At 33.4% G+C, this 26,408-nt stretch overlaps 1 protein-coding gene and 2 long non-coding RNA genes across 5 annotated transcripts; 1 reads left to right on the plus strand and 2 right to left on the minus strand.

Moving 5' to 3' along the window:
- Positions 1-712: 712 nt before the first annotated feature.
- Positions 713-21,830, minus strand: LOC102624639 (NAC domain-containing protein 6-like). 3 transcript variants are annotated; one of them, XM_052443916.1, is made up of 4 exons: positions 3,124-3,418; positions 2,748-3,016; positions 1,606-2,322; positions 713-1,245 (listed from the first exon to the last, which is right to left on the minus strand). In XM_052443916.1, the coding sequence occupies exons 1-4, from the start codon at positions 3,263-3,265 to the stop codon at positions 1,051-1,053; spliced, it is 1,323 nt and encodes a 440-aa protein (XP_052299876.1). In that variant the 5' UTR covers positions 3,266-3,418; the 3' UTR covers positions 713-1,050. The 3 variants fall into 3 exon arrangements, with proteins under 3 accessions (XP_052299876.1, XP_052299875.1, XP_006465120.2); XM_052443915.1 differs by lacking the exon at positions 3,124-3,418 and adding an exon at positions 21,449-21,830 and having other exon boundaries at positions 713-2,322; XM_006465057.4 differs by having other exon boundaries at positions 713-2,322; positions 3,124-3,416.
- LOC102607974 (uncharacterized) lies at positions 7,990-9,112 on the minus strand. The gene is made up of 3 exons (XR_369235.4): positions 8,710-9,112; positions 8,516-8,593; positions 7,990-8,412 (listed from the first exon to the last, which is right to left on the minus strand). It is a non-coding gene; the product is annotated as an uncharacterized LOC102607974 (long non-coding RNA).
- Positions 15,712-18,071, plus strand: LOC127903637 (uncharacterized). Its single transcript, XR_008056348.1, has 2 exons — positions 15,712-15,763; positions 17,705-18,071. It is a non-coding gene; the product is annotated as an uncharacterized LOC127903637 (long non-coding RNA).
- Positions 21,831-26,408: the final 4,578 nt, after the last annotated feature.

The following is a 26,408-nucleotide window of genomic DNA, read 5'->3' on the forward strand; positions in this document are numbered from 1 at the left end:
TCTATTTAACTAACCACTCATATTAAAATTATGAGAAAGAGGTAAGGACTTGAAAATTTTGTTAGAATTTTATACTTCTCTCCATCTTAAATTTATATTGTGTATTAGTATATATTCTTCTACATATATTAACCGCAAAATTAAAAAATAAATTTTATTTTTCTAATACAACATAATTCCTAATACAAACTGAAAATTTGAAAATTAATTGATAACACAGCATTCCTGACCAAACTTCTTTAACTTTCGTAGTTATTTGCTAACAATAAATAATGGATAAATATGATTTTTCAAAAAATAAAAAAATAAAATAAAAGAATGGACGCGTTGCCCAAGTAGCTTAAGACCCCACGATGCGACACCACTTTCCTTTGGTTCCTTCTTTGATTTTACAGTTGCAAGTTACTTTCCCTCCTCCTTCACAATCATGTACCCTTTTCCAGGAAGTAGTTTGCTCGGATTGGATGGTGAGATTCCAGTGTTCCACATATGATCGAATACGAACCCAGCAAGAACTAAAGGACAGAAAAACTTAAACCAATTATCTTGACCTTATGCTACACAGAGATGCTGGATACAGACCAAATGGAGTATACAATCAATCTAAACAACAATTACGTTAGTATGTAACGAGTCTCAAAGATTACTAGACAATATCACATTATCAATAATAATCCTCCTAAGAGGATTTCATAGTTGTTTATAATTCTGCTTAAGATTACAATACTTTCCTCCTAAGAGGATTTCATAATTGTCCACATGCTGCTTAAGATTACAGTACTTTCCTCCTAAGAGGATTTCATAATTGTTTACATACTACTTAAGATTACAGAACTTTTCTCCTACGAGGATTTTTCATAGTTCTTTACATGCTACTTAAAAGTACAATTACTTTCCTCGTAGAGGAATTCATAGTTGTTTACGTGCTACTTAAGATTACAAAGCACAGAGTACAATAAAACAGAGTGAAGTATCATCACCCATAATGATATGGTAAATTTAACAATATTACTTCTAAGAAGATTTGATTGTTGTTTTAAATTTTGCTACTTAAGGAAAATCCTCCAGTAGTTGTTTTATCCATGCATCGTTGTAATCTGTGTTTCTGCCACTGCTATCCTCTGCACCAGCTGAAGCTTCTCCATCTGACTTTGATAGGTTAAAGTCAGGGGTAAGGGTTTGTCCAGTCTCTTTTCGAGAGTTTTCATCCGGAAAAGCCCTTGGGAAATTGATCGGGTGATTTACCTGCTCATCACCGTAAATTTGACTGCCAGAAAAATGACAATTATCAAAAGAACTATTAGAAAATATTAATTCTTGTTCTTGAGAAATTGGCGTCTGCACTGCAGAAAAAGAGGCGTCATTTAGCCCATTGTGGCCATCGTATGACTTGAGTTCTCCAACTAGCAGACATTGATCGTTGTCAAGCAGTTCTTTCACCCATGCAACGTTGTCAGAAGTGTTTGTCTCACTGCCATCCTCTGCATAAGCTGAAGCTTCTCCATCTGATTTTGATGGATTAAAGTCAGGGATAAGGGTTTGTCCAGTTTCTTTACGAGAGTTTACATCCTGGAAAGCCCTTAGGGAATCGATGAGGTAATTTACCTGCTCATCACTGTGAATTTGACAATCAGAAAAATCACAATTATCAAAAGAACTATTAGAATACATTAATTTTTCTTCTTGAGAAATTGGTGTCTGCATTGCAGAAAAAGAGGCATCATTTTGCCAATTGGAGCTACCGTATGCGTTCAGTTCTCCAATTGGCGGAAGTTGCTCCTGAAAATTATTTTCTGCAAAATTAGGTTGATCTAGTGGTAGCTGCCACTCCAAATCGCTATTTGGTGGTGGCAGGGGGTTTGTGGCACTATCTTCTCCACTATAATTTATTGCAGTAATAAAATGGTCACTTGGTAACTGAGTAGGAGAATAATTGGGTAATACCCAATTATTCGCAAGAGATTGAATTGAATTGTGATTTGGTAGTTGCTGTGGGTATTTGAGAGTAGTTTCTTCACTATGATTTAGTGGTAGCGGCTGGTGTGTGTGAATATTTTCACCATTACTTGGTGATAGCTGAGTTGGGGGGTCATTTGTTGTTGACTGAGGATAATAAATGGAATTGTGATTTTGTGATTGCTGCGGAGGGATGGTGGGAGTGTGTTTTTCACTATGAATTCCATTCGAAATCGAACGGTCACTAGGTGATTGGTGAGGAGGAAAAACCAGTTGTTGACTTGATTCCCCTTCATCAATTGTCGAAATACCACTCTTCTTCTTCTTATTCCGTTTTCGTTTTATGCAACACACAACAAATTCCCTCTGCATAAATTAAAGGCAAAACCAAAATAAGGAATAAAGCACTATCAATTAATTTTCAGATATTCGTTAGCACTGCCAGAATTGCTACTCACCAAACAATAACAGATTCATTCATCAAGTCATGCAAATGCTTTCGGACACTTATTTGTAGTTGCATTTTAAATACCGTCACAATTTCTTTCATCGTGATACGACGATCCTACCCATTAACGTTTAAGTAATAGGCAACAAAGATGTACACCTTAAGACGGTCCGGTTAACTAATCCTATTATATATCTCCAATAGACACAATAATCTGGCATGCTTCACCAATTAATCACGTCAATCATCAAGAAGAGCTAGCCTTATTATACATCCAAAGATTTAACAGTGCATAAAAGAAATGAACTTTCAAGTGAGTCACAAAAACAAATTAGGCTCATACCTTATAACTGGCGTCGTTCTTGATATGGTACTCATGCATACCCCAGTCGGTCTTAACTGGTACCTTAGAATCAGGACCACGGCAGTAGAAAGTCAAGAACTTTTTGGTACCAGTAAGGCCGTTTCCAGCTTCGATTTGGGAATCTTTACTGGTAATTTTCCATTGCCCTGCTTCTGTTCTTCTGTCGACCCGGTTACTGTTCCTGTACTTGTAACGAGGTTCATAGAAAAAGTAAAAAACTTGATCCTCAGACTCAGTTTTTGATTCCGCTGCATCATAAAAGTATATGTCGCGTACCGGTTAGTTCAATTGGAAAAATTCTTCAGTGCAACAGCTTAGAAAGAAAAAGAAAAGAAAAAAAATTACATATACGTACTTGGTAAGTCCCATGGCTTAAGGCTGCAGATATGATCAATATCCTTGATAGGATGATATGAGAAACGGGGGTTAAGCCTCTTCTCCTTGAGAAGACGGAGGATTAGTTCATTAGATGGCTGGAATTTGTACCCACTCTCCATTTCAGAATTTTTTTTTTTATAACAATAAAAGGAAGTTCAAAGGAAAATGAGAGTATGTAATTCAAAACAGTTACAGTGGTATCTCTCTCTCTGGTTTGATGGGAACAATTTGCTCTGGGAGACCCAAAGAGTGAGTGCGAGTGTGATCATGTTACTCAATTTATACAATCAAAGAGTGAAGGCGTTAACTCTACGTTCCCATGCGCGTTGTGCTACAGTGAGAGAGCTTCTGGTTGTTTCTCCAACGGTGTTAACTCTACATTCTCACAATCAATTTCTTGGAGGCCACTCAACGAACAGAGTGACAAAAATAATATGGAAAATTGTAAAAAGTATTAGGCCATCAGCTTCTTACTAGCATAGTTTGAGTCTTGAGACCCTACCACCATCCTCTTATTCGATAGAACTGTTTGCGGATCGAATTTTACGGATTATAAAATTTTAATCGAATTCAACATACGGATTAATAAAATTCAATCCAAATTCAATCCATATGTCAGAAGATTTGATGTAGATTTGATCCAATCCACAGACAATTCATCATTTTACGGATTGGTTTGCGGACTAAAAATTTTTAATTCTGTCCAATCCACGAACTAACTAAATGAAAAAAAAAATTAATATAAAAATCATTTTACTACCAATCAAATTCAAAATTAAATAAGATTTAAATAAATTAATTGTTTAATACATTTAAAGTTTCAAAATACAACACGCCAAAGAGAAAAATCACATTTGCGTAGATTAGTACATGAAAATTAACTATTTAGGAAGCTATATTTGTTTATGTAATTATTTTTTATTATTATAGAACAAGATATAATATGGTGTTAATATAACGATATTTTAACTTGTTTATTTATTAATAAATACTAATGCCATTTTTACAAGTTTAATTTTTTAATTAAATAAATATTTTTTATTATTTTATGGATTCACGGATTTTTGTAGATGTACAGAAGTAAATGCATATCCAATCTACCAACTGCGGATTTTCAAATTTTCAATCTAATCTATTAATCCACAAATCGAATTTCTATAGATCAAATGGATTGAGCGGATCGAATTGGATTCTGAACACTTTTATAATATTGGTTTAGCACCATCATCCTCCTCCTCCTTTTAGTACTGATATTTAAATGCTGACATTTAAATTGAAAAAATTTGAAAAAAGACTAATAAAATAAATTATAACATTTCATACTCTGAAATCATAAATTGTTCTAGTTTATTTTATCAAGTTTTGTCAGCATTTAGTTTCTTTATATTTTTCCTAATATTTATTTTAAAATTTTTTATAAAATGACAACAAAATAACAGTTAAAACTATATAGAATAATTGTTAATTATAAAAATAATGAGAAACGTGTAGATGGGGTTAGCAATAATTAAAAAATTATTAATTATTAAAAAGAAAAAACCGCTAACATTATCGGATTATTTATTATGAGGTCACTTGAATAAGGGGAATTCTAGAATCTTCTACTACTTTCATTCTCTTTCTCTGCAATTTCGTTATTTTAATTTCACTGATGAACAGAAAGGACTGTGATGATGCAGACGGTGGAAGAGCCAGAGGTGGGGGCAGATTTTATTTAGAAAATTTTCGAGGTGTTTATACTCAATTTTAGGTTTAATGTGCTGGTTTTGATGATTAAAATGTAATTTTGTATCTATTATTTTGTTAATTTTTAAAGCCAACAGGAACAAAAAATTATAAATTTTATTGGAGGCAAATAAAAAACTTAAGTGAAAATTTAATATGGAATTTTTGAAAAATTCCGCTCAAAGGACCAGCTGTCTACTTTCTTCACTACTTACTAATTTATTTTATTCACTAATATTTAGGATATATTTATAAATATTTATTTCTTTATACAAATTATTAAGGAGAAATAAACTTTGTGATTTTAACTTCAAGGAGGTAATAAAATCCGCCATTAGCTCAAGGTTTTATTTATAATTAGCGTGTCTTAGTAAAATTATCCAGAATTTTTCTAATTAAGTAGACATTATTTTTTGAAGTCTCTTTAATTTACAATTAAATAAAATTCAACCATTGATCCACTTAGTTCCATTGTTTTGTTATTTATTTTTACATTGAAAATTTTAAATGTAAGTTACAATAAATTTAACTTCGAAAAATCATTTTCTGAATTGTAAAGTTCAAAAATAAAGTTGTAACGAATTGTATAGTTTTCTCATCCATCAATCAATAAATCATATAATTTTTTGTTTTCCATTGCTAGAGTTGATGATTGATTATTAATTTGAAATTTATACGACAACCACATTTATAATTATATTTTAAATTGTCATTACAAATTTAGGCACAAATCTCCGAAATTAGTTATTTATCAGAAAAGTAGCTTGGTTTACGTCATGATTAAATTATTGCAACAGAATAAAGCATCTCCGTCTTTGATCAGTCGTGGAAAAGCAAGCATATGTCTCTTTCAGTCCGAAGGAAATTTGTTTGGATTGGATAAGTCTGAAGGTGTGAAACCCTCTTTGCCTTCAAAACTTTTTGATAACAACAATGATAAAAAATGAAACTTTTCAAATTACGAACATTTACAAAAGTATGCATCTCTTTCCCTCTAAGTCAGTTTTTGATCTTGAATTTGTTAGAGGTTTGTGCTAATAGCAGTAACCAGTAAACTCTTCGGCTACGTTTGGAAAATCGAATTGGACTGGATTAACTCTAAAATTAGATAAGATTAGATTAGATTTGATTTGATTATACTGTATTATATAGTATTGTCTTTTGTTTGGTATAATATCAAACAAAACTATGTTAAATTTAATTTAATGAAGCTAAAATAACTATTTAAATCATATATTATTTTTTAAATCATATTGCTATTTATTAAATTTAATATTCAGATTTTAATATTATTGGAATTAAATACATTGAATAATTTTTTATGTTTAATATATTACATACTAGTTAAAATAAATTATTGAATTAAAATTTTGATTTAATATTAACTTTTAAAAAAGTTAAAAATGAATTATTGAATAAAATTTTGACATTAGTAACAAATTTAAACTATCAAATATTTAGTCCTATCTAAACCCATATGAAAATGAGGATTAATAGTCCTATGAATGTTGGACTAAAATTCGGACTAATTTATTAGTCCTGACAACCAAACATAACTCTGGATTGGACTAATTTTTTTATCCTTTAAATTAGTCTAATCCCACATTTTATCCAACATCGAAACATGGCCTTCTTGGCTTAGCTCAAGCCAAATGATCATGCGCGCGCGCGCGCACACACACACATATATATAACACTATAAAAATTATACTAATAATTATATTAGAGTTCCTTTTAGGAACTCGAACCCATGCCCTCACTTTGGTAAGGGCGTGTTGGGATGGCAAAAAAATCTAGATTTGAAAAATTAAAATCCGCACAGATCTGGATGCACTTGCATCTAGAAAACTGGATATCCGAATCCGGATGAATTGTATTTTAAATTAAAAATTGAATTAAAATATTTATTAACTTAAATTTTAAAAAAAAAATCTAATCCCTAACCCTAAGACAATAATGCATTCAAATTTCACACACACTCACCGACTCATGGTAGCTCACCTCACCAGCAACCATGATCCTCAAATCTCTAATGCCCAAAACCAAAGGGCTAGTAACATTGTCGACCGATCGCCATCTTCCTCGCAGCCTCACCTGGCCTCGTGTTGAAGCAATCCTGAGCACGTTGTTGTCACTGCACGTTGCACACCTTGCCATCATCGAAGCCTTGCCTGATTGGCTTGTTCTTGTCGGTAGTTGTTACTGCACGTTTCTATTAATTACATTGCTTTTTTTTTGGTTAATAATTTGGTATTGTGGCTAATTGTTTGATTGTATTTGATGAGTTTAATCTAATGTAAATATGTTAAAACTAGAAAATGTTGCTGGCTTGATTTAATTTCCTTGCTGATTTAATTTAATTTAATTTTGCTTAATTTTCTTTGCTGATTTGTTTAATTATTTTAATTAAATGCATGAATTTTCAATATAATGTAAATGCTTGATCTCATTTTTTTTCTTCACATATGCTAACTCACTTTGCATATTACTTTAATTAGGTTTCGGGATTAGTTGAACATGGCCGAAGGGGAGCAAGGAAATAATTTTTCATTCTCTCCAAATGGCGGCATCATATGTTGGATTCGAAGCTTGAAATTTCCATGGATTTGTAGTGTTTTTATTTGCGGATTTTAATGGTGGTGTGCTTGAATTTATGTTATTTTTTGTTTGATTTATATTGTGATATTTTTATTTGTGGATTTATCATGTTGTTGGATTTTATTTACTTATTCATGTTGAATTGTTAATTGTTAAATTATGATTGAATTTTATTTGATATTATTAGATAATTATTAGGTAAATTGTTTATTTTAAAATTATATATTAAATTATTAAATTTTAATTTTTACTGATTCACATATTTGGAGTATCCGTTCGCATCCATTGCGAACTTTACCCGCATCTGGATCTGCAAAAAACTTGTGGATTTGGACGTATAAGTGTAAATGCGGATCTAGTATCCGGATCCAGATTTTGCCAACGGTAAGGGCGTGGGTTCACCACGTGGTCCATGGCCAAGTGGTTATGCATATATATGGTTAAGGTTGATTACTTGACTATTGAGTTGACGGAGAAAATACAGTTCAAATATCACATGGAGAAGTCATTACCATTCATGGATGCAAGAGGGTCAATTTATAGAGCATAACCCCCAAAAACTTTCATGAACACGGCCAAATTTCAAGAACTAGGTCATACACTACAATTAATAACAGAGCTAGGAATGGATCCAGCATGCATGAAGCATTTGAAAACTTTAAAATTTCAACATTTTTATTCCCCGACACAAGTATAATTGTGGGTTACAAACTTACACATGCTATTGAAATAATCTCTTGCATAGCATGTGGATATCTGATTGAAGAGGAAGAGCGAGTCCATTTTCTAGGATGTGTTGCTCACACACTTATTTATGAATTGATAACGGCGTATAAGTTATTCTTCGACTCTTTCTCAGCCCCTTGAACAGTATTTTCTGCAACATGATTTCTATCAAATCACAAAGGCACATTTTGTGATTTGGTAGTTGCTGAGGTCCGACCTGAAATAAAATGCCAGAGTACTTACTTTTAATACTTAAGTGTCATACTCAACGTGGATAACTTGATATTGAAACAGCCCATAAGGCAAGCTCTTTCTCTCACCTTTCAGAAGCCATTTTCTGCAACATGATTTCTGAAATTGCATGTAATATGATAAATTGCTAGATGCTAAGCTTGTACCTGAAGTTAGAACCACAGAGGAAAAGGAACCCTTTTAATCAAAATGTGTTTCTGATACCTTCTGCTAGAAACCAAAGCAATTATATCAACATTGATGGGTATCTGATGACACTTACCTAGCATTGAAGAGGCTCGAAGTTGTATATAGCAACTTCGTTGACTGTTTGGACAGAGAAATCAGGGTCAAAACTCATCTTGTTCAGAAGATTGATGGTAATTTCTTCATCTTACAAGATATCCCTTCTCTGAATTGAATTGCTAGAGCCTTAGGTAGCACTCTCTCCGATTCTGTTTTCATAAGAAAAGATTCGCCTTGCGATTTACAGAGAAATGGCGTGATCATCTACTTTTATACACGCAAGCTTGGTGATGGTCGGTATCTGGGCTGAGTTGGGATGATTAACCCGCGTGAGAATTTTGAATTTTCCTTTGACAGCGTCAAGGAGAGATCCGTTTCCTTCAACATCGTACGGCCAGCTTTCCACCAGAGAGTATCTCCTTCTTTGAGAAGGAGTGAAGTGAAGTTGACGTGTCCCCTTCCTTGAGAAGTAGTTGTTTGCCGTAGGCCCTCAGCGAGCCTAATACTATACAATATTCTGCTTCTTTTGTTTTCTTCCGCTGTCTCCTTCTCGTTCAAGTAGTCAAAAATCCACATCATTTTTTTATCCTTTTTCGTCGCGAGTGTTTGTGCTGTTAAATTTCTAAGCTGCTTCTGGTATCTTCACCTTATGGGCTCTATTTATTGGATGCCATTGGGCTTGTAAGTCTGAGCCCTTCTTGGAGGTTGAAGGAAAAGGTTTTTACTTCCTCGAATTTGGTTCACTCTTCTCTCCTTTGACACTTCGGCGGCAAGGCGTGGGTGTGTGCCTGCAAGGATACCGTGACGCTCAAGCAAGGGCGTGTAGGAAAATTATGAAGTGAGGAAGATAGAATAAAGAGAATTAGAGAAAGATTATGACGGTAGTGTTTTTGAACAGAGCTTATGGGATGTTCTGAATGTTTAAATTTGTGACATATTGCCTCTATTTATGAGCATAATCTCGAGAAAAGTTTGTTTCCACGTGGTGCTCCAATTAGTACTTTTACCACTTTTTTCTCTGGAGTTGGGATATATTCGTAGTTAATAATTTATTCATAAATTTATTTATTATTTTGAACTAACCTCAATCTTCACGTACTTTTTTTAAAAAGTTATAAATTATTTTCTTAGTGGGCTTTTATTTATATTTATTCATAAATCTATTTTATCTTTACTTTTTAAGTAATAATATATTTCATCCTTACTTTTCAAATAATAACTCAAAACACTTTTTGTTAGTTTTACAGTTAAATTATTGTATAATTCATTCAGTGCAAAATAAGATTTCAATTAAATAAACATAAACCATTTTAAACGTCAAGAACAATTAAATAACATATGATTTTTTATATAAATGTGAAATTTAAGAATGACTTAATGAAACAAAAATAACACTATATATATATGTGTGTGTGTGTGTATAATAATAATAATAATAATAACAACTTTTCAAACATGGATAACTTACCATATTAAAATTATAGATAAGCTACAAGATAAAAAAGAACACACTCCAAGGTCTGTTTGGGGTGTGGGTTTATAACGGTTTGCACTGTAACATAAACTCAAACCAGCGTTTTGCTACAAAAAGTAATTGCACTAGTCTGTATAATTTTTTAGGGTAATTTTTAGGGACCTCCCCTGAGGTTTGGCGTATTTACACATAGATAGAATGTATTGATGTAATTACAGACACCACCCTTGCCGTTAGTATAAAAATACGTATAATGCAGCATAGAAGGGTAAATACGTAAAATCATATTTAAATTTTAAAATAATTCAAAATTTAAGCTGAAAATTTGTTGATGTCTGGGAAATATTGACTGTTACAATCTCTTGTCCAGTGCTTTGCGATACTTGATGGACAAAAGAAAGATTAGAAATGAGATCCACCTTGGCTTTGTCAACCTCAATACCTTTGCTCGAAATGATGTGACCAAGAACAATACCCTGTTTTACCATAAAATGACACTTCTCCCAATTTAAGATCAAGTTCTTCTCAATACATCTCTGCAGAACTAGTGTTAGATGATGTAAACATTGATCAAACAAATCACCAAAGACAGAAAAATCATCCATAAAGACTTCAAGGAATCGTTCAACCATATCAGAAAAAATGCTCAACATGCATCGTTGAAATGTAGCAGGTGCATTACATAATCCAAATGGCATTCTCCTATATGCAAATGTGCCAAAAGGGCAAGTGAAAGTAGTTTTCTCTTGATCTTTTGGTGCTATGGGAATCTGATTGTATCCTGAGTAGCCATCTAGAAAGCAATAAAATTCATGGCCTGCTAATCTATCAAGCATTTGATCGATAAATGGTAAAGGAAAATGGTCTTTACGTGTGACAGAATTCAATTTTCTATAATCAATGCATACACGCCATCCTGTAGTTACTCTAGTGGGTATCAATTCATTATCAGCATTGATAACTACTGTGACTCCTGACTTTTTGGGGACGACTTGTACAGGACTGACCCATGAACTATCAGAAATTGGGTAAATGATACATGCATCTAATAGTTTAAGGACTTCTGTTCTAACAACTTCTTTCATATTAGGATTTAACCGACGTTGCATTTCCCTAGTAGATTTAGCATTTTCATCGAGGTGAATGTAATGCATGCAGTCTACTGGATTTATACCTTTTATATCTGCTATGGTCCATCCTAATGCTCCTTTGTGCTCTTTTAAAACATCCAACAACTTACCTTTTTGTTCGTCATTTAGGGATGATGAGATGATTACCGGCAGAGTACTTTCTTCTCCTAAAAACGCATATTCCAAAGTGTTGGGCAATGGTTTGAGCTCGAGTTTCGGTGGTGATTCTGATGATGGAATGAGTTGCTTCTCTGATGGTGCTAGTTGCTCAACTCTTGACTTCCATTTATTAGTGTCCATAGATGGTGCTGAGTCAAGCAGGGCGTTGACCTCATCAACCGATCTGTCAATATCAAAATCCAAACCACAGTAAGTTAAATATGTTTGTAAAGGATCATCACTAAGGTTTGAAACAAAAGTATCATCAACTAATGCTTCAATTAAATCCACATCAACAATTCCATCATCTGCACTGTGAGGTTGTTTGGCAATGTTGAAGATGTTCAGCTCCATAGTCATGTTACCGAAAGACAACTGCATATTTCCAGTCATGCATTGAATGTGAGCATCCGCAGTTGCCAAGAAAGGTCGGCCTAGAATAATGGGGATTTGCTTCCTTGAATCCTGTATTAGTTGAGTGTCAATTACAATGAAATCAACAGGAAAATAAAACTTGTCTACCTGGATAAGCACGTCCTCCACAATACCACGAGGTATTTTCATGGACCGATCTGCAAGCTGTAACACCACTAGAGTTGGGTGTAATTCTCCCAATCCAAGTTTCACAAATACTGAATAAGGCAACAAATTTACACTAGCTCCTAAATCCAACAAAGCATTTTCAATTGTGTGGTTCCCTATACTACATGAGATAGTGGGGGAGCCTGGGTCTTTGCATTTTAAAGGAATTTTATGTTGGAGTATAGAACTAACATTTTCTGTTAAAAATGCCTTCTTTTAAACATGCATATTTCTCTTTTTAGTACAAAGGTCTTTAAGAAACTTGGCATAAGATGGAACTTGTTTAATAGCATCAAGCAAAGGGATGTTAACACTTACCTGTTTGAAGATTTCAAGAATCTCACCTGTGAATTTTCCCTTCTTGCCTTTAGCTAACCTCTGGGGAAATGGAGCTTTCGGAACATATTCTCGTGGGTTGGTTTCTTCTTTCTCCTCCGGTGGTGAGTCCTCAACACTCACAGGAACAATTTGATTTTCTTTTGTCACCGGCATCTCGACTTTGTTGTCGACTTCTTTTCCTTTTCGCAAGGTCATTACTGCTTTGACCTCTCCATGCTGCTGTGGTGAACTGGTACTTGCTTCATGCACTCCTTTAGGATTAGGCACTGGTTGACTTGGAAACTTGCCTTTCTCAACAATCATTGCCAAGGTCTGAACTGAAGAAGCAAGTTGTCCCACCATCTTCTCGAGGCTTAAAACTGATTAGGCTTGTGAGTTGAAGCCCGCTCTCAATTCATTTCATAGTCCATCAATGGTGCGGTTCTGTTGCTCAATCGTGGAGTGAGTAACATTCCTGAAATTCTGGAATGCATCTTCCCATGGTCTGGGTTGAGAGTAGTTCTGGTTCTGATTGTATGGTCTGAATGGGGGCTGAGAAGGTTGAGGAATTGGTTGCATTGGTGGAGCTGGAGCTGCTGGTCCATTCTGTTGGAGTCCTTGAGACCATGAAAAATTGGGGTGGTCTCTCCATCCAGGGTTATATGTGTTGGAGTATGGGTTGTAATTCGATGGTTTTCTCATTACACCTATGGCATTGGCTTGATCTGAGTATGAGTCATGGTCATGTGGCTCTATTGATTTAGCAGTCGATAACGATGCTATTTGTCGAGCAAGACCTTCAACCATCTCCTTGACTTCTTTGATTCCCGAAGTTGACTCGCCAATTTGAACCTCATTTACTCCCTTAATTCTTCTAGTATTCCTGATTGATCGACTCCGTTATTGGGAATTATTCGCTTGTCGCTGGAAGAATTCCCAAATCTCTGATGCACTTTTTGACATTAGCTCTCCTCCACTTGTTGCCATTAGCCATTCTTGCACATTCGGTAGTAATCCCTCCAAAAAGTATTGACATTGGTGCCATTTCTCGTACCCATGATGTGGACACTTCAAGAGTAGCGCATTGAATCGCTCCCATGTTTCGAAAAATTGCCCGTCTTCTCTCTGTGTAAACTCTGAAATTTCCCTGCGAATAGCATTGGTTTTATGCACTGGGAAATATTTATTCAAAAATTTAGTTACCATTTGTTCCCATGATGTAATGCTATTAGCAGGCAAAGTATTTAACCATGAACGAGCTCTATCCTTTAAAGAAAATGGGAATAATTTGAGTTTAACATCATCGTCTGAAAAATTCTCATATTTAAATGTTTGACAAATGGCATGAAAATCATTCAGATGATTATATGGGTCCTCATTTTCTAGGCCATAAAATGTTGGGAGACAATTTAGCACACTGGGTTTTAATTCAAAACTCCTAGTAGCTACATTTGGGTATCTTATGCATGATGTGCTCAAATTAGCTAAGGGACTAAAATAGTCCTTAAATGGCCTCTCCTGTGGTGCTTGTAAATCCATTCCAAATTTATTTTTAATGTGCTTTTGTGTGCGAAGTGTTTTTTCTAGTTCAAGGTCTATAGGTTCAAGATTAGGAAATAATGACCTACGACCATGCATGCAAAACATATAAAATAAAAAAAAGATGGAAACAAAACAAATAAAAATAAAGAAGAGGGAGAAATTACGATACTAACCTTATTGTGCTATTACAACCTTTCTATAAAAATACACAAAAACAAATACGTGAAATTAACTAAAAATTAAATTAAAACTTAATAAAGAAAATTAAATTAAGATAAACAAAAATTACAAAGAAAAATAACTTAAAAATTAAATTGCATAATTGTAAAGAATAGAGAAAGAAAAGAAATACTAACCTCTAAATGCAGATTCACTTTTTTTTTCTTTTTTTTTAAAGAAAAAAAAATACAAGACAACAATTTAAAAGAAATTATTCACACAAATTAATTCTATGAATTAAAATTACTTACCTCCCCGGCAACGGCGCCAAAAACTTGTTGTGCAAATTTTAATGTACTCGCAAGCGCACGAATCTATTGTAGTATAGACTAATGGTGACGAGTGTCGATCCCACGAGGAGGTGGATTTTAATTGTGTAGAATTAATTTTGTAAATGGGTGATTGGATTTGTGGTGGAAATGATTTGGAATATGCTAAAACTTAAATTAAAATGGCAAGAATAAATTTTAAAATTGGAATTGAAATGGCGAGAATAAATTGAAGAGAATTCTATTAAAATGACGTACTTGGGTATCTGGATCCGTATCAACATGCATCATGGGCTAAATAATCCGTATTAATGCCAATTAAATCATGAGGGGGGAATCCACACCTCATGAACCACGCTCTAATCAATATGGTGCTAAGGGCTTATCGTGCCAAATAATAATAACCTTGTACTAGAGAGCCGATGAAACCAAGGCGGTACTAGACAAGATTAGTATTATTTGTCGACGAGAAGTCAAAACATCCACAAAAACTAGAGGGGAAGAGAAAATAAATTTACCAAATTAAGCCCATGACACATGTTGAGACTTCACCTTCAACCCAAGCTTGAAAGAAAATTAGCCACTCATAATTGAACTAGGGGCAAAATGGAAATTTATTAAAATACGTAGAAACTACAAGATGGAGAAGGAATTACAGAGAATGGATCCCAAAAATGGATTCAGAGATATCAAATTAGGGGGGAGAGGCCCCCTTTTTATAGATACATGGAGTAAATCATGGCCATCGGATTAAAAACAGTTTGGACGCTCAGGATTGCGCCACGTCATCAGTCAACAGTCCACGGCTTGACCACGCGGATGAACAGTAACACGGTTTGACCCGACTTTGAACAGTAACGCGGTTTGGTTGAAAATAATCCTGTGTGATGCATGCACCGTATGCGAGATTTTTCGTCCACTGATATGCTGCCACGTCACCATCAACAGTATATAAGAATTTTAGTCCAACAGGATCGTGACACCTCATCAGTCAATGCCACATCATCGGTCCGTCTATGTGAACAGTGTCGTGAACAGTAACGTATACAGTACCGTACACGTGAATAGTACCGTACATGTGAACAGTGCCATTTTTCCTTTTATGCTCCTCCTAAGGTTTTTGACCGTCCTGAGTTCAAAAGTGATGTCCGTTTTGCCATCTGATTTCTCGTTTATTGTGAAATGACTATGATGCCCCTAAAATACATAAAATACTTAATTAAAATAAAACACATCTAATTAATCACAAGAAGGTTAAATACATAAAAGTAAGGGTTGTTAGTAAGACTTGAAATGTAAAATAACGGTTTTCTCCTTTATAAATATGCATTTTCTAACACTCAACAAGTACCGGCGGTGAATGGATTCAGCCGCGACTGGAATTGGAGCGAGAAAGAGGTTAGTCCTCATTTGTGACAGTTCGAAGATGCAAATAAGATGCAGTTGATTATTTTGTTGATTATTTTTTTTTAAGAATGGGTTGATTCTGAATTACTTACAAATGAAAATGGGCTTTCGAATTTTGATTTTTTTTTTATGCATGTAGATCTCGACAAGTGTGGTATCTGATTTCTTTTTCTGTTAGTCAATTATAGTAAGTTGTTGTTCTGATTGTTGTTCATCTTTTTTTATTTTTCTTTTATTTTTTTAATTTTAAATATTCACTGTGTTTTTCGTCTTTAGAATTGAAGAGCAGTTATTATGTGTTTATGTGTTTGTGTTTTTTTGGCAAAAATCTGTGCTGAATTTATATGTTTAAATCTAGATGGCGATTTTACAGAAGCTGTTTTGGATGAAAGTACTTTCTATGAAAGCATCCATATAAGAGTCATTGCAATAATTTATTGAAAAACTGTTAAATTTTTCCAAAAGAAAACATACAGGGTTGAAATTCTCTCGTATGCAAACCTTTTATGTAGCATATTATCTATGATTGGCTTTCTCCTGATATCTGCAAATTAAGTAAGGGTTTTGTTAACTAATTGCTTTGATACTTGGTAATATTCTACTAATGGAATAAAAGAAAGCATATACACAATTACACACACACATGCAGTAGAGGAGATAGATAGATATAACAACAGTACCTTATGAGGCATGAGAGCTTTGGGTATCACTCTATGCAACAAACAAAACATTAACAGAGACATCTTGTAATTCTTTCGTGTATTTTATATGTAAAATAAAATATTAATATCAAAAGAAAGAAAAAGAAAAAAGAAACACTCAAGAAACAAATCATTTAATTCTACAGTTCCTTAGCCAAATCAATCTTACGCAGCTTTCCAATTTAAATTTATTTTGTTTTCCATTGATGGAAAAGCTATTTCATAGCCATAACAAGGTTCTTCAAATCTTTATTATGCCGATTTAATGCTTAATCATTTTATTATTATAAGCTGTCATGTTGGTAGCACATAGGTTGCAAATGAGGAACTAATTTATGGAAATGCAAGCAGAAAGTATTATTACAATCTGATGTTCTCATTCAAAAAAAAAAAAGATTATAATCACTGTGATACTTTCATCTTATCTTGATCTATTTGGAGTTGGAAGTATATCAAATTTGCTTTTAGAATATATCTTTTAAAACACAGCTTTAATTTGTTGTTCTATTAATTTTGTCTGGTTAAACAAGTTGGTGTTGGAGAAGAGAAAAACTAGCCAAACGATATCCATTGCTCACCTAGATCTGCATTTCCATCTCTTCCTTTTTATTTTCTTCTTTTAATTCCATTAATTCTTTTTCTTCCATGATGAGACATCTCCATCTCTTTCAAATGTTTTTGTTCATCCGGATAGTAACATAGCTGATGGATCTTAGGCCTCATAGAATTAGAATTAGTGATGCTGATTTTTTTTTTCTAATCCTTGAACTTTAAATTGGGTTTGGGAGTTTCAATGGTTGTGCCAGCTTGTAATTTTCAATACTTAGGTAGCATGGTGCCATGGCTTTGAAAAGGCTGGTAATATCAATTCTCTTCCTTTGTGGCATGTGTCGTTAAAAATTTTGAGCTCATCAGAGCATGTAATGATAGGAAGCTTTCGTCACCAATAGTATTTTCATTCTCATATATTAAGACAATTATTTGCTTTTACACATAGAAAGAGTTGTACATATCAATTCCAAATTTGTCGACTACACACAGAGTTTGAAGTGTTTTGGCCTCTAAAACTTAAACTCAAACCAGCTTAGTCCATATCGTAATCTTGTTTGATGTTCTCATCTTGAAATGATTATTATTGATGGTATAATTTTCTTTAAACTTTCATGTAGCATATTTTAATTTATTAATGATTTTTTGTTACTTACGATATGCTGTTGTTTATAACTTGCAGCCATGTTTACATGGAGATCGGGCTGTGGTAGCTGGAGATGAGATTGATGTAGCAACAATAATTCCAGAGTAATACACCAGCTTAAAGAAGATGTGGCAGGATGTCAATGTCAAGAATGTTTGCTTTGACAAGCCTATAAGACATGCTAAGGAAGTGAGAGTTTATGTCATTTTGCCATGGCTCATTTGTTGTATGTTTGATTAACTGGATGTGTTTGAGATTAGAAAATCCATATGGTTGAGACACTGTTTGATCTTGATTATGTTGAATGCTTCTATTGATGATTTCAATGGATGATATTATTGAAACAAATACAAAGATTTCTTAAGTAGAAGATGAAGAATAAATTGTGTTTTGATGATTTATTTACCTGCAAAAGCCTCCATTTATAGCTGTTGTCGCTGTTCAAATTATTAACATTTATTTACAACGATAATAATGGCAGCTTCATTTGATTTTGAAGAGTTTTTTTTATAATAAGCAATGTCAACTACTTTACATTGATTGGTATTTTGGTCTTTTTCTGATGTCGTGTGATTTCAGCCAAACTTATTACCCGTCAGTTGTCAAAGCTTTATTTATCAATTTATTAGTTTGGTGGGAAGGATATTATAGTAATTTTAAGAGTCTCCTAACGGTCAATCTAACTTATAATTAACGGCAGGGGTGGTGTCTGTAATTACATCCATACATTCTATATATGTGTAAATACACCAAACCTCAGGGGAGGTCCCTGAAAATTACCTTAATTTTTTAAGATTGTACGATAGTCGATGCGCAAATTGCACGTCTAAATTCCGCGGGGGCTTTTTTATTTTTAACTATTATTTAATATTAACTATTATATTCAATACCAATCAAATATTATATTGCTTTAATCTATTAATTTATGTTTAACTAATAAATAAGAAAAGATATTAAAGTCCACTAAAGTCCACTACAGATAATTATATTTTTATTAACAAATCTAAAAAATAAATTAATTTAAATATTAAAATGTTTATTAAATTCATATAATATTTATTCAATATGAATAAATAATAACTATTTATTATTATTTAAAATTATTAAATATAAAAAAATACATAATACAGTTAATACTCTACAAAACATGGTACTGAATTATTTAATACATTCCAATACAATATAATCTATTACAATCCGTTACAATCCAATATAACGTGGCACACCAAATGCATCATTAATGCAGTGTTGTAGTGTATTAAATTTATGTTTTTATGTCTTGGGTGTTTTTTTAAAAGTAAATAAAGAAGTTGGTATTTACTTTTGACAAAATAATAGTTTTGATTGGTCATTTATTTATTTATCTTGACCATATTGAAATCAGAGACAAGCTAAAATAATAGTAAAAAATCATTGTAGTACTTGTGAAATCTATTTTTTATTTTGATTTCAATTAAAAAATTTCAAGTCATTAATCCTTTAGAGTTTGATTTCCGAATTTTATCTTTTTAAATATTAGTAGAACCTATGACCTGAATTTTAGAAACACTACGCCTAACCATGAAAGATAGATCTTGACAAATTTCTTAATTGTACAATAAATTTGTGTGTGTGTGTACCATTTAGTATACAAATGAAGAAGCTTCTACAGATCAGACCTATAAGCTCAAATGAACCCTTACCCAACATCATATAAACTCCTCAAAAGAATTAATGACGAGAACAATGGTTTCTTCTTGTCTATCCCTTGACTAAAAACAATGTCTGCATTATTGAATGAGACGTCTACGAGGACACAACAGTGAAATATATGCGTGTGGTGAGGAGCTATAGTGAGTCAAATTGAAGAAAATTCTGCTCCATATACTCCCAATTTCAAGAATTGCAGCCATATTTCCACACTGCTAGCAGTAATTTGGTGCATTGAACACTGTTACCACCTGTAACATCCCATACCCAATTGGCATGCGCCTTAGTCTGCCAGAAAACATGTAACTCGTCATAAGCCAATTATTATTTTTTTTTAGCAGCAATTTGTTGAAAAAAGAGTCCCAAATTAGGTGATTTTCAACCAATTCTATTTAGCCGACAACTCGAGTTCAAATTATAATAAAGAGACAAAGACTTGAAAAATTAATCAGAACTTTGTACATCTCACAATATTAAATTTATATTGTGTATAAGTATATATTCCTCTAAATTCATTAACCTCAAGATAGAAAAATAAATTTTATTTGGAAAGAAAAACTCCTAATACAAACTAAAAATTTGAAAATTGATTGATATACAGCATTCCTCATCAAATTTCTTTAACTTTCCTAGTTATTTGTTGACAATAATTATTGGATAAATATAATTTTTCAAAAAAATAATAATAAATGGAAGTAGGGACGAGTTGCCCAAGCAGTTTAAGACCCCACGATTGACAACCATTTCCGATTCCTTCTTTCATTTTACAGTTACAATTGACCTTCCCTGCTCCCTCACAAACGTGTCCCCTTCTCCATGAAGTAATTTGCTCGGATTGTATAGTGAGATTCCAGTGTCCCACATATGATCAAATACGAAACCAGTTAGAACTAAAGGACAGAAAAACTTGACCTTATGTTACACACAGATGCTAGATACAAGACCAAATGGAGTATACAATTAGTCTAAACAACAATTACATTAGTATGTAACGAGTCTCAAAGATTACCAGATAACATCACATTATCAATAATAATAGTACTTTCCTCCTAAGAGGATTTCATAGTTCTTTACAATGCTGCTTAAGATTACGGTACTTTCCTCCTAAGAGGATTTCATAATTGTTTGCATGCCTCCTTAAAATTACAGTACTTTCCTCCTAAGAGGATTTTATAATTGTTTACAAGCTACTTAAGATTACAGAACGTTCTTCCACCCATGCATCGTTGTCAGCAGTGTTTGTCTCACTGCCATCATCTACATAAGCTGAAGCTTCTCCATTTGTTATGCAACACAGAACAAATTCCTTCTGCATAAATTAAAGGCAGAATCTAAATAAGGAATAATGCACTATCAATTAATTTTCAGATATTCGTTAGCACTGCCAGAATTGCTACTCATCAAACAGCAATGTAAATGGTTTCGGACACTTATTTGTAGTTGCATTTTAAATAACGTCACAATTTCTTTCATCTTGATGCGAAGATCCCGCCCATTAATGTTTTAAGTAACAGGCAACAGAGATATATACTTTAGACGCCAGGTTAACTAATCCTATTATAGATCTCCAATAGACACAACAATCCAGCATGCTTCACCAATTAATCACTTCAATCATCAAGAAGAGCCAGCCTTATTATTATATATCCAAAGCTATAACAATGCATAAAATAAATGAACTCTCAAGTGAGTGACAAAAACAAATGAAGCTCACACCTCATAACGGGGGTCGTCCTTGGCATGGTACTCATGCACAACCCAGTCGGTCTTAACTGGTACCTTAGAATCAGGACCACGGCAGTAGAAAGTCAAGAACTTTTTGGTACCGGTAAGGCCGTTTCCAGCTTCGATTTGGGAATCTTTACTGGTAATTTTCCATTGCCCTGCTTCTGTTCTTCTGTCGACCCGGTTACTGTTCCTGTACTTGTAACGAGGTTCATAGAAAAAGTAAAAAACTTGATCCTCAGACTCAGTTTTTGATTCCGCTGCATCATAAAAGTATATGTCGCGTACCGGTTAGTTCAATTGGAAAAATTCTTCAGTGCAACAGCTTAGAAAGAAAAAGAAAAGAAAAAAATTACATATACATACTTGGTAAGTCCCATGGCTCAAGGCTGCAGATATGATCAATATCCTTGATAGGATGATGTGAGAAATGGGGGTTAAGCCTCTTCTCCTTGAGAAGACGGAGGATTAGTTCATCAGATGGCTGGAATTTATACCCACTCTCCATTTCAGATTTTTTTTTTTTTTACAATAACCACTTCTTCAATTGCTGGTAGTGATCTGATGAAACCCCCCAAGACTGGTACTAATTCAGAACAGTTACAGTGGAGACCCAAAGAGTGAGTGTGAGTGTGAGTGTGTGATCATGTCACTCGGTGATCGAGTAGGTGATTATGTTACTTATTTTATACAATCAAAAAGCGAAGGCGTTAACTCTGCGTTCCCATGACGCGTTGTGCTACTGTTAACTCTAAATGACTAGACTAAGGAATCAGTTTCTTGAAGGGCACACAACGAACAGTGACAAAAATAATATGGAAAATTGTAAAAAGTAATAGGCTATTAGCTTCTTCTTTTTTTTAATACTGTTATACAAGACTTTACTGATATTACATTAGGTATTATAATTAATATTTATAAACAGATTCACTGTTATTACATCAGGTATTACAATTAATATTTATAAACAGATTCTGTTGTCTAAATTCTTTAAGCCCTCTCAAATATTCAAGGGTTGTCCACTCCACTCACATTTTGTGAGGGATAAACTAGCTCTACTCAATTATTTGATAATTGAGGGAAGATTGTAAATAACTTCCATAAATACTTTTATGAAGATTTGAACCATTACACTCAACATTGTAAATGTAAAGGTTCTCCGACTGAACCAAAGGTACATTAATAGGCTATCAGCTTCTTACTCTCATAGTTTGAGAGTTGAGACCCTAGCATCCTCCTCCTCCTCCTTTTAGTACTGATATTTAAACACTGTAATTTAAATTGAAAAGATTTGACAAAAGACTAAAAAATAAATTATAACAATTCACAGTCTAAAATCATAAATTGTTATAGTTTATTTTATCAAGTTTTGTCAGCATTTAGTTTCTTTATATTTTTCCTAATATTTATTTTTAAAAAAATTGTAAAATGACAACAGAATAAGGGTTAAAACTATCAAACTGCATAGAATAATCGTTAATTATAAAAATAATGAGAAACGTGTACATGGGGTTACCAATAATTAAAAAATTAATAACTACTAAAAAAAAGCCGCTAAAATTATCGAAGTATTTATTGTGAGGTCACATGACTAAGGGGAATTCTAGAATCTTCTACTACTTTCAACCCCTTTCTCTGCACGTTAATTATTTTAATTTCACTGATGAATAGTCCGGACTGGAAGAGCCAGAGGTCGGGGCAGATTTTATTTAGAAAATTTTCGAGGTGTTTATACTCAATTTTAGGTTTAATGTGCTGGTTTTAATGATTAAAATGTAATTTTGTGTCTATTATTTTGTTAATTTTTAAAGCCAACAGGAACAAAAAATTATAAATTTTATTGGAGGCAAATAAAAAACTTGAGTAAAAATTTAATATGGATTTTTTGAAACATTCCGCTCAACGGACCAGCTGTCCACTTTCTTCACTACTTATTAATTTATTTTTTCCACTAATATTTAGGATATATTTATAAATATTTATTTCTTTATACAAATTTATTTAAAAATAAATAAACTCGAGATTTTAACTTTAATGAGATAATAAAATCCACCATTAGCTCAAGGTTTTATTTATAGTTAGCATGTCTTGGTAAAATTGTCCAGACTTTTTCTAATTAAGTAGACATTATTTTTTGAAGTCTCTTTAATCTACAATTAGTAAAAGAGTAGGGCTATTGGCACTCCTCAAATATCCTTTTAAAACCCCTATTATAAATACACCGCATTGAACAATAATAGAAAATTTATCGTTATTATTGGCACCCACTTTAATTCCAAAACTACCCTTCCTCTACATGTGATTTTCTCTGCAATAACCCACAATAAATATCGGAAATATTTCTGCCACCTATCTCATATCATGCTTTTGGTCTCGTCATTCATGCAATTTCCAGTCCATCTCTTGAATTCTTTTTCTCTTGCAATTTTGCCGTTTTATAAATCCTTTTAGTCCACTCCTTAATTTATGTTAAGCCATTGGATAGTTATGAGATTTTTCAAACAAAAGATTGTTGGGTCTATAACACTTTGTTTTGGTTTTTTGGATGCCTGAGATTCGAACAATTCATTGATATTTGGAATGGAATTAATGATTAATGCCAAGAAATTGTAAACAGTGAAAAATTGTACTTATGCGAGGTATGGGCGTGTTTGTACTTTAGAAAGAGAATATAGTATGTTTACATTTGTCCTTAAATGTAATTTTAGAAAATAGGGGTTTTAAAAGTTTAATAAGAGGGTACCAATAGCATTAGCTCCACTCTTAGTAAAATTCACCCATTGATCTACATCATTCCATTGCTTTGTTATTTATTTTTACACTGAAAATTTTGATTGTAAGTTACAATAAATGTAACGGACTAAGCTATGGTGCCCTGCGTGCACGGTACCCCTAATATTTGGTAAATTACTTTGCACTCCCACTTATTTGCTGAAAAGTGAAAAAAAAAATAGAAGCTTTAAAATTTTAAAACATAAGTCCTATATATTCTATTATTTACAGTTTGAGTATATTTTCTATCATTTATATTTGAATACTAAACCATATTTGTGGCATTTGAGGTTGGGGCATATAAATGAGAAGGGGTTGAAAGAACTAGAAAGGCATGGAGCTCTAGAAGGGGATAAGATAAGTGCTTTAGGGTTTTGTGAGGAATGTATCCTAGGCAAGTCCTCAAGAACTATATTTAAAACTGCAGTACATTCAATTAAAGGCACTTTGGATTACATTCACGCAGATATGTGGGGACCATCACAAATTGACTCTCTAGGTGGAGCTAATTACTTCTTGTCCTTGATTAATGATTACTCTAGGATGGTCTGAGTTTACCCGTTAAAAAGTAAGGATCAAGCTTATGAGAGCTTTAAAAATTGGAAAATGTTGATTGAAACACAGACAAACATGAAGGTTAAAGCTCTTAGAACTGATAATGGCTTGGAGTTTTGTAATAAATAGTTTGATGAGCTTTGCACAAAGAGTGGAATTTTGAGGCATAGAACAGTCAGTCATACACCCCAACAAAATGGGCTAGCTGAAAGAATTAATAGGACCCTAATAGAGAAGGTTAGGTGCATGTTATTTCATTCAAAGCTGCCAAAAACCTTGTGGGCTGAAGCACTGAATACAGCCTGTTACCTTATAAATAAAAGCCCTCCTACAACTTTAGATTTCAAAACTCCTTATAAGATGTGGTTAGGGAAATTAGGTGATTATTCAAACTTGATTTTTTGTTGTATTGCATATGCTCATACTAAACAAGGTAAACTGAACCCAGGGCCTTAAAGTGTGCCTTTCTAGGATATCCTGAAGGGGTTAAAGGTTACAAGCTATGGTGTGTTGATCTACAACCACCAAAGTATATAATTAGCAGGGATGGAGTTTTTAATGAAGCTGAAATGTTGAGATCTCATATACATGTTGATAAAAGAATACAGAAAGTGTCGAGCCCTGATGAATTACAGTTTGAGGTGGAGCTGACTAGAAACAAATATGCAGATGTCAGAGATATTAATAACCCTAAAAAAGAGAGAATAGAGGAAGCTGTTGAACAACCAATATGCCAAAGCTCTATTTAAGATTATCAGCTCACAAGAGATAAGGAGAAGAGAAAAGTGAAAGCACCTGAGAGGTTGGGATATGATGATCTAATTGCATATGCCCTGACAGAAGCAAATGAATTAGAGAATGAAGAACAAAAAAGTTATATAGAAGCTATTGCAAGCCAACACTCATCTCAGTGGCTTAAAGCCAAGTAGGAGGAAATGGAATCTCTTCAAAAGAACTAGACTTGGGAACTAATAAAGAAACCAGAAAGTAAGAAGACAGTGAGCTGTAAATGGATATTTAAGCTAAATGAAGGAATACCTGGTGTTGAGCCAAAAAGGTTCAAAGCCAGGCTGGTTGCAAAAGGATTCACACAGAAAGAGAAAGAGAGGGTTGATTTTATAGAAGTTTTCTTCCTAGTTGTTAGACATACTTTAATCAGATTAATACTCTCACATGTGATTGTTTATGACATGCATCTTGAATGGATGGATGTCAAAACAGCTTTCTTGCATGGTGAACTTAAAGAAGAGATTGTGATGGACCAACCTGAGGGCTTTATTGATTTAAAGAGACTAAATTGGGTCTATTTACTGAGGAAGTCTCTATATGGCCTCAAACAGTCACCTAGACAATGGTATCTGAGGTTTGACAACCACATGCAAAAGCTGAATTTCCAAAGATGCAACTTTGACTGTTGTGTTTACTTTAAAAGAGTAAATGAGGGTGACATGTTGTATCTGATACTATATGTTGACGATATGTTATTGGCATGCAGAGATATGAAACAAATAGAGTTGTTGAAGTAGCAGCTGATGCATGAATTCGATACGAAAGATCTTGGTTCAGCAAGGAAGATATTGGGGATGGAATTGAAAAAGGACAAGAAAAATAGAACTTTATTCTTATCTCGAGAGAAGTATATTACCAAAGTTCTAGAAAAATTCATAATGACAAACAACAAAGATGTGCAGACTCTACTAGCACCACATTTCAGATTATCAAGCCAATTATGCCCTACAACAGAACAAGATAAGCCTGAGATGGCAAAAGTACCTTATGCAAGTGCAATAAGATGTCTAAAGTATGCAATGGTATTAACCAGACCAGATATTTCCTCTATTGTAAGTGTAGTCAGCATGTTTATGGCTAACCCTAGTAAAGAGCACTAGAGGACTGTAGAATGGATATTGAGATATATGAAATGAACATCAAGCTATGGTCTGTTGTATGGGGGTAAAAGGCAAGATGAAAACTTAGTAGTGGGTTATATTGACTCTGA

The sequence above is a fragment of the Citrus sinensis genome, chromosome 7 (genome assembly GCF_022201045.2).
Source record: "Citrus sinensis cultivar Valencia sweet orange chromosome 7, DVS_A1.0, whole genome shotgun sequence".
Classification (NCBI taxonomy): Eukaryota; Viridiplantae; Streptophyta; class Magnoliopsida; order Sapindales; family Rutaceae; genus Citrus; species Citrus sinensis.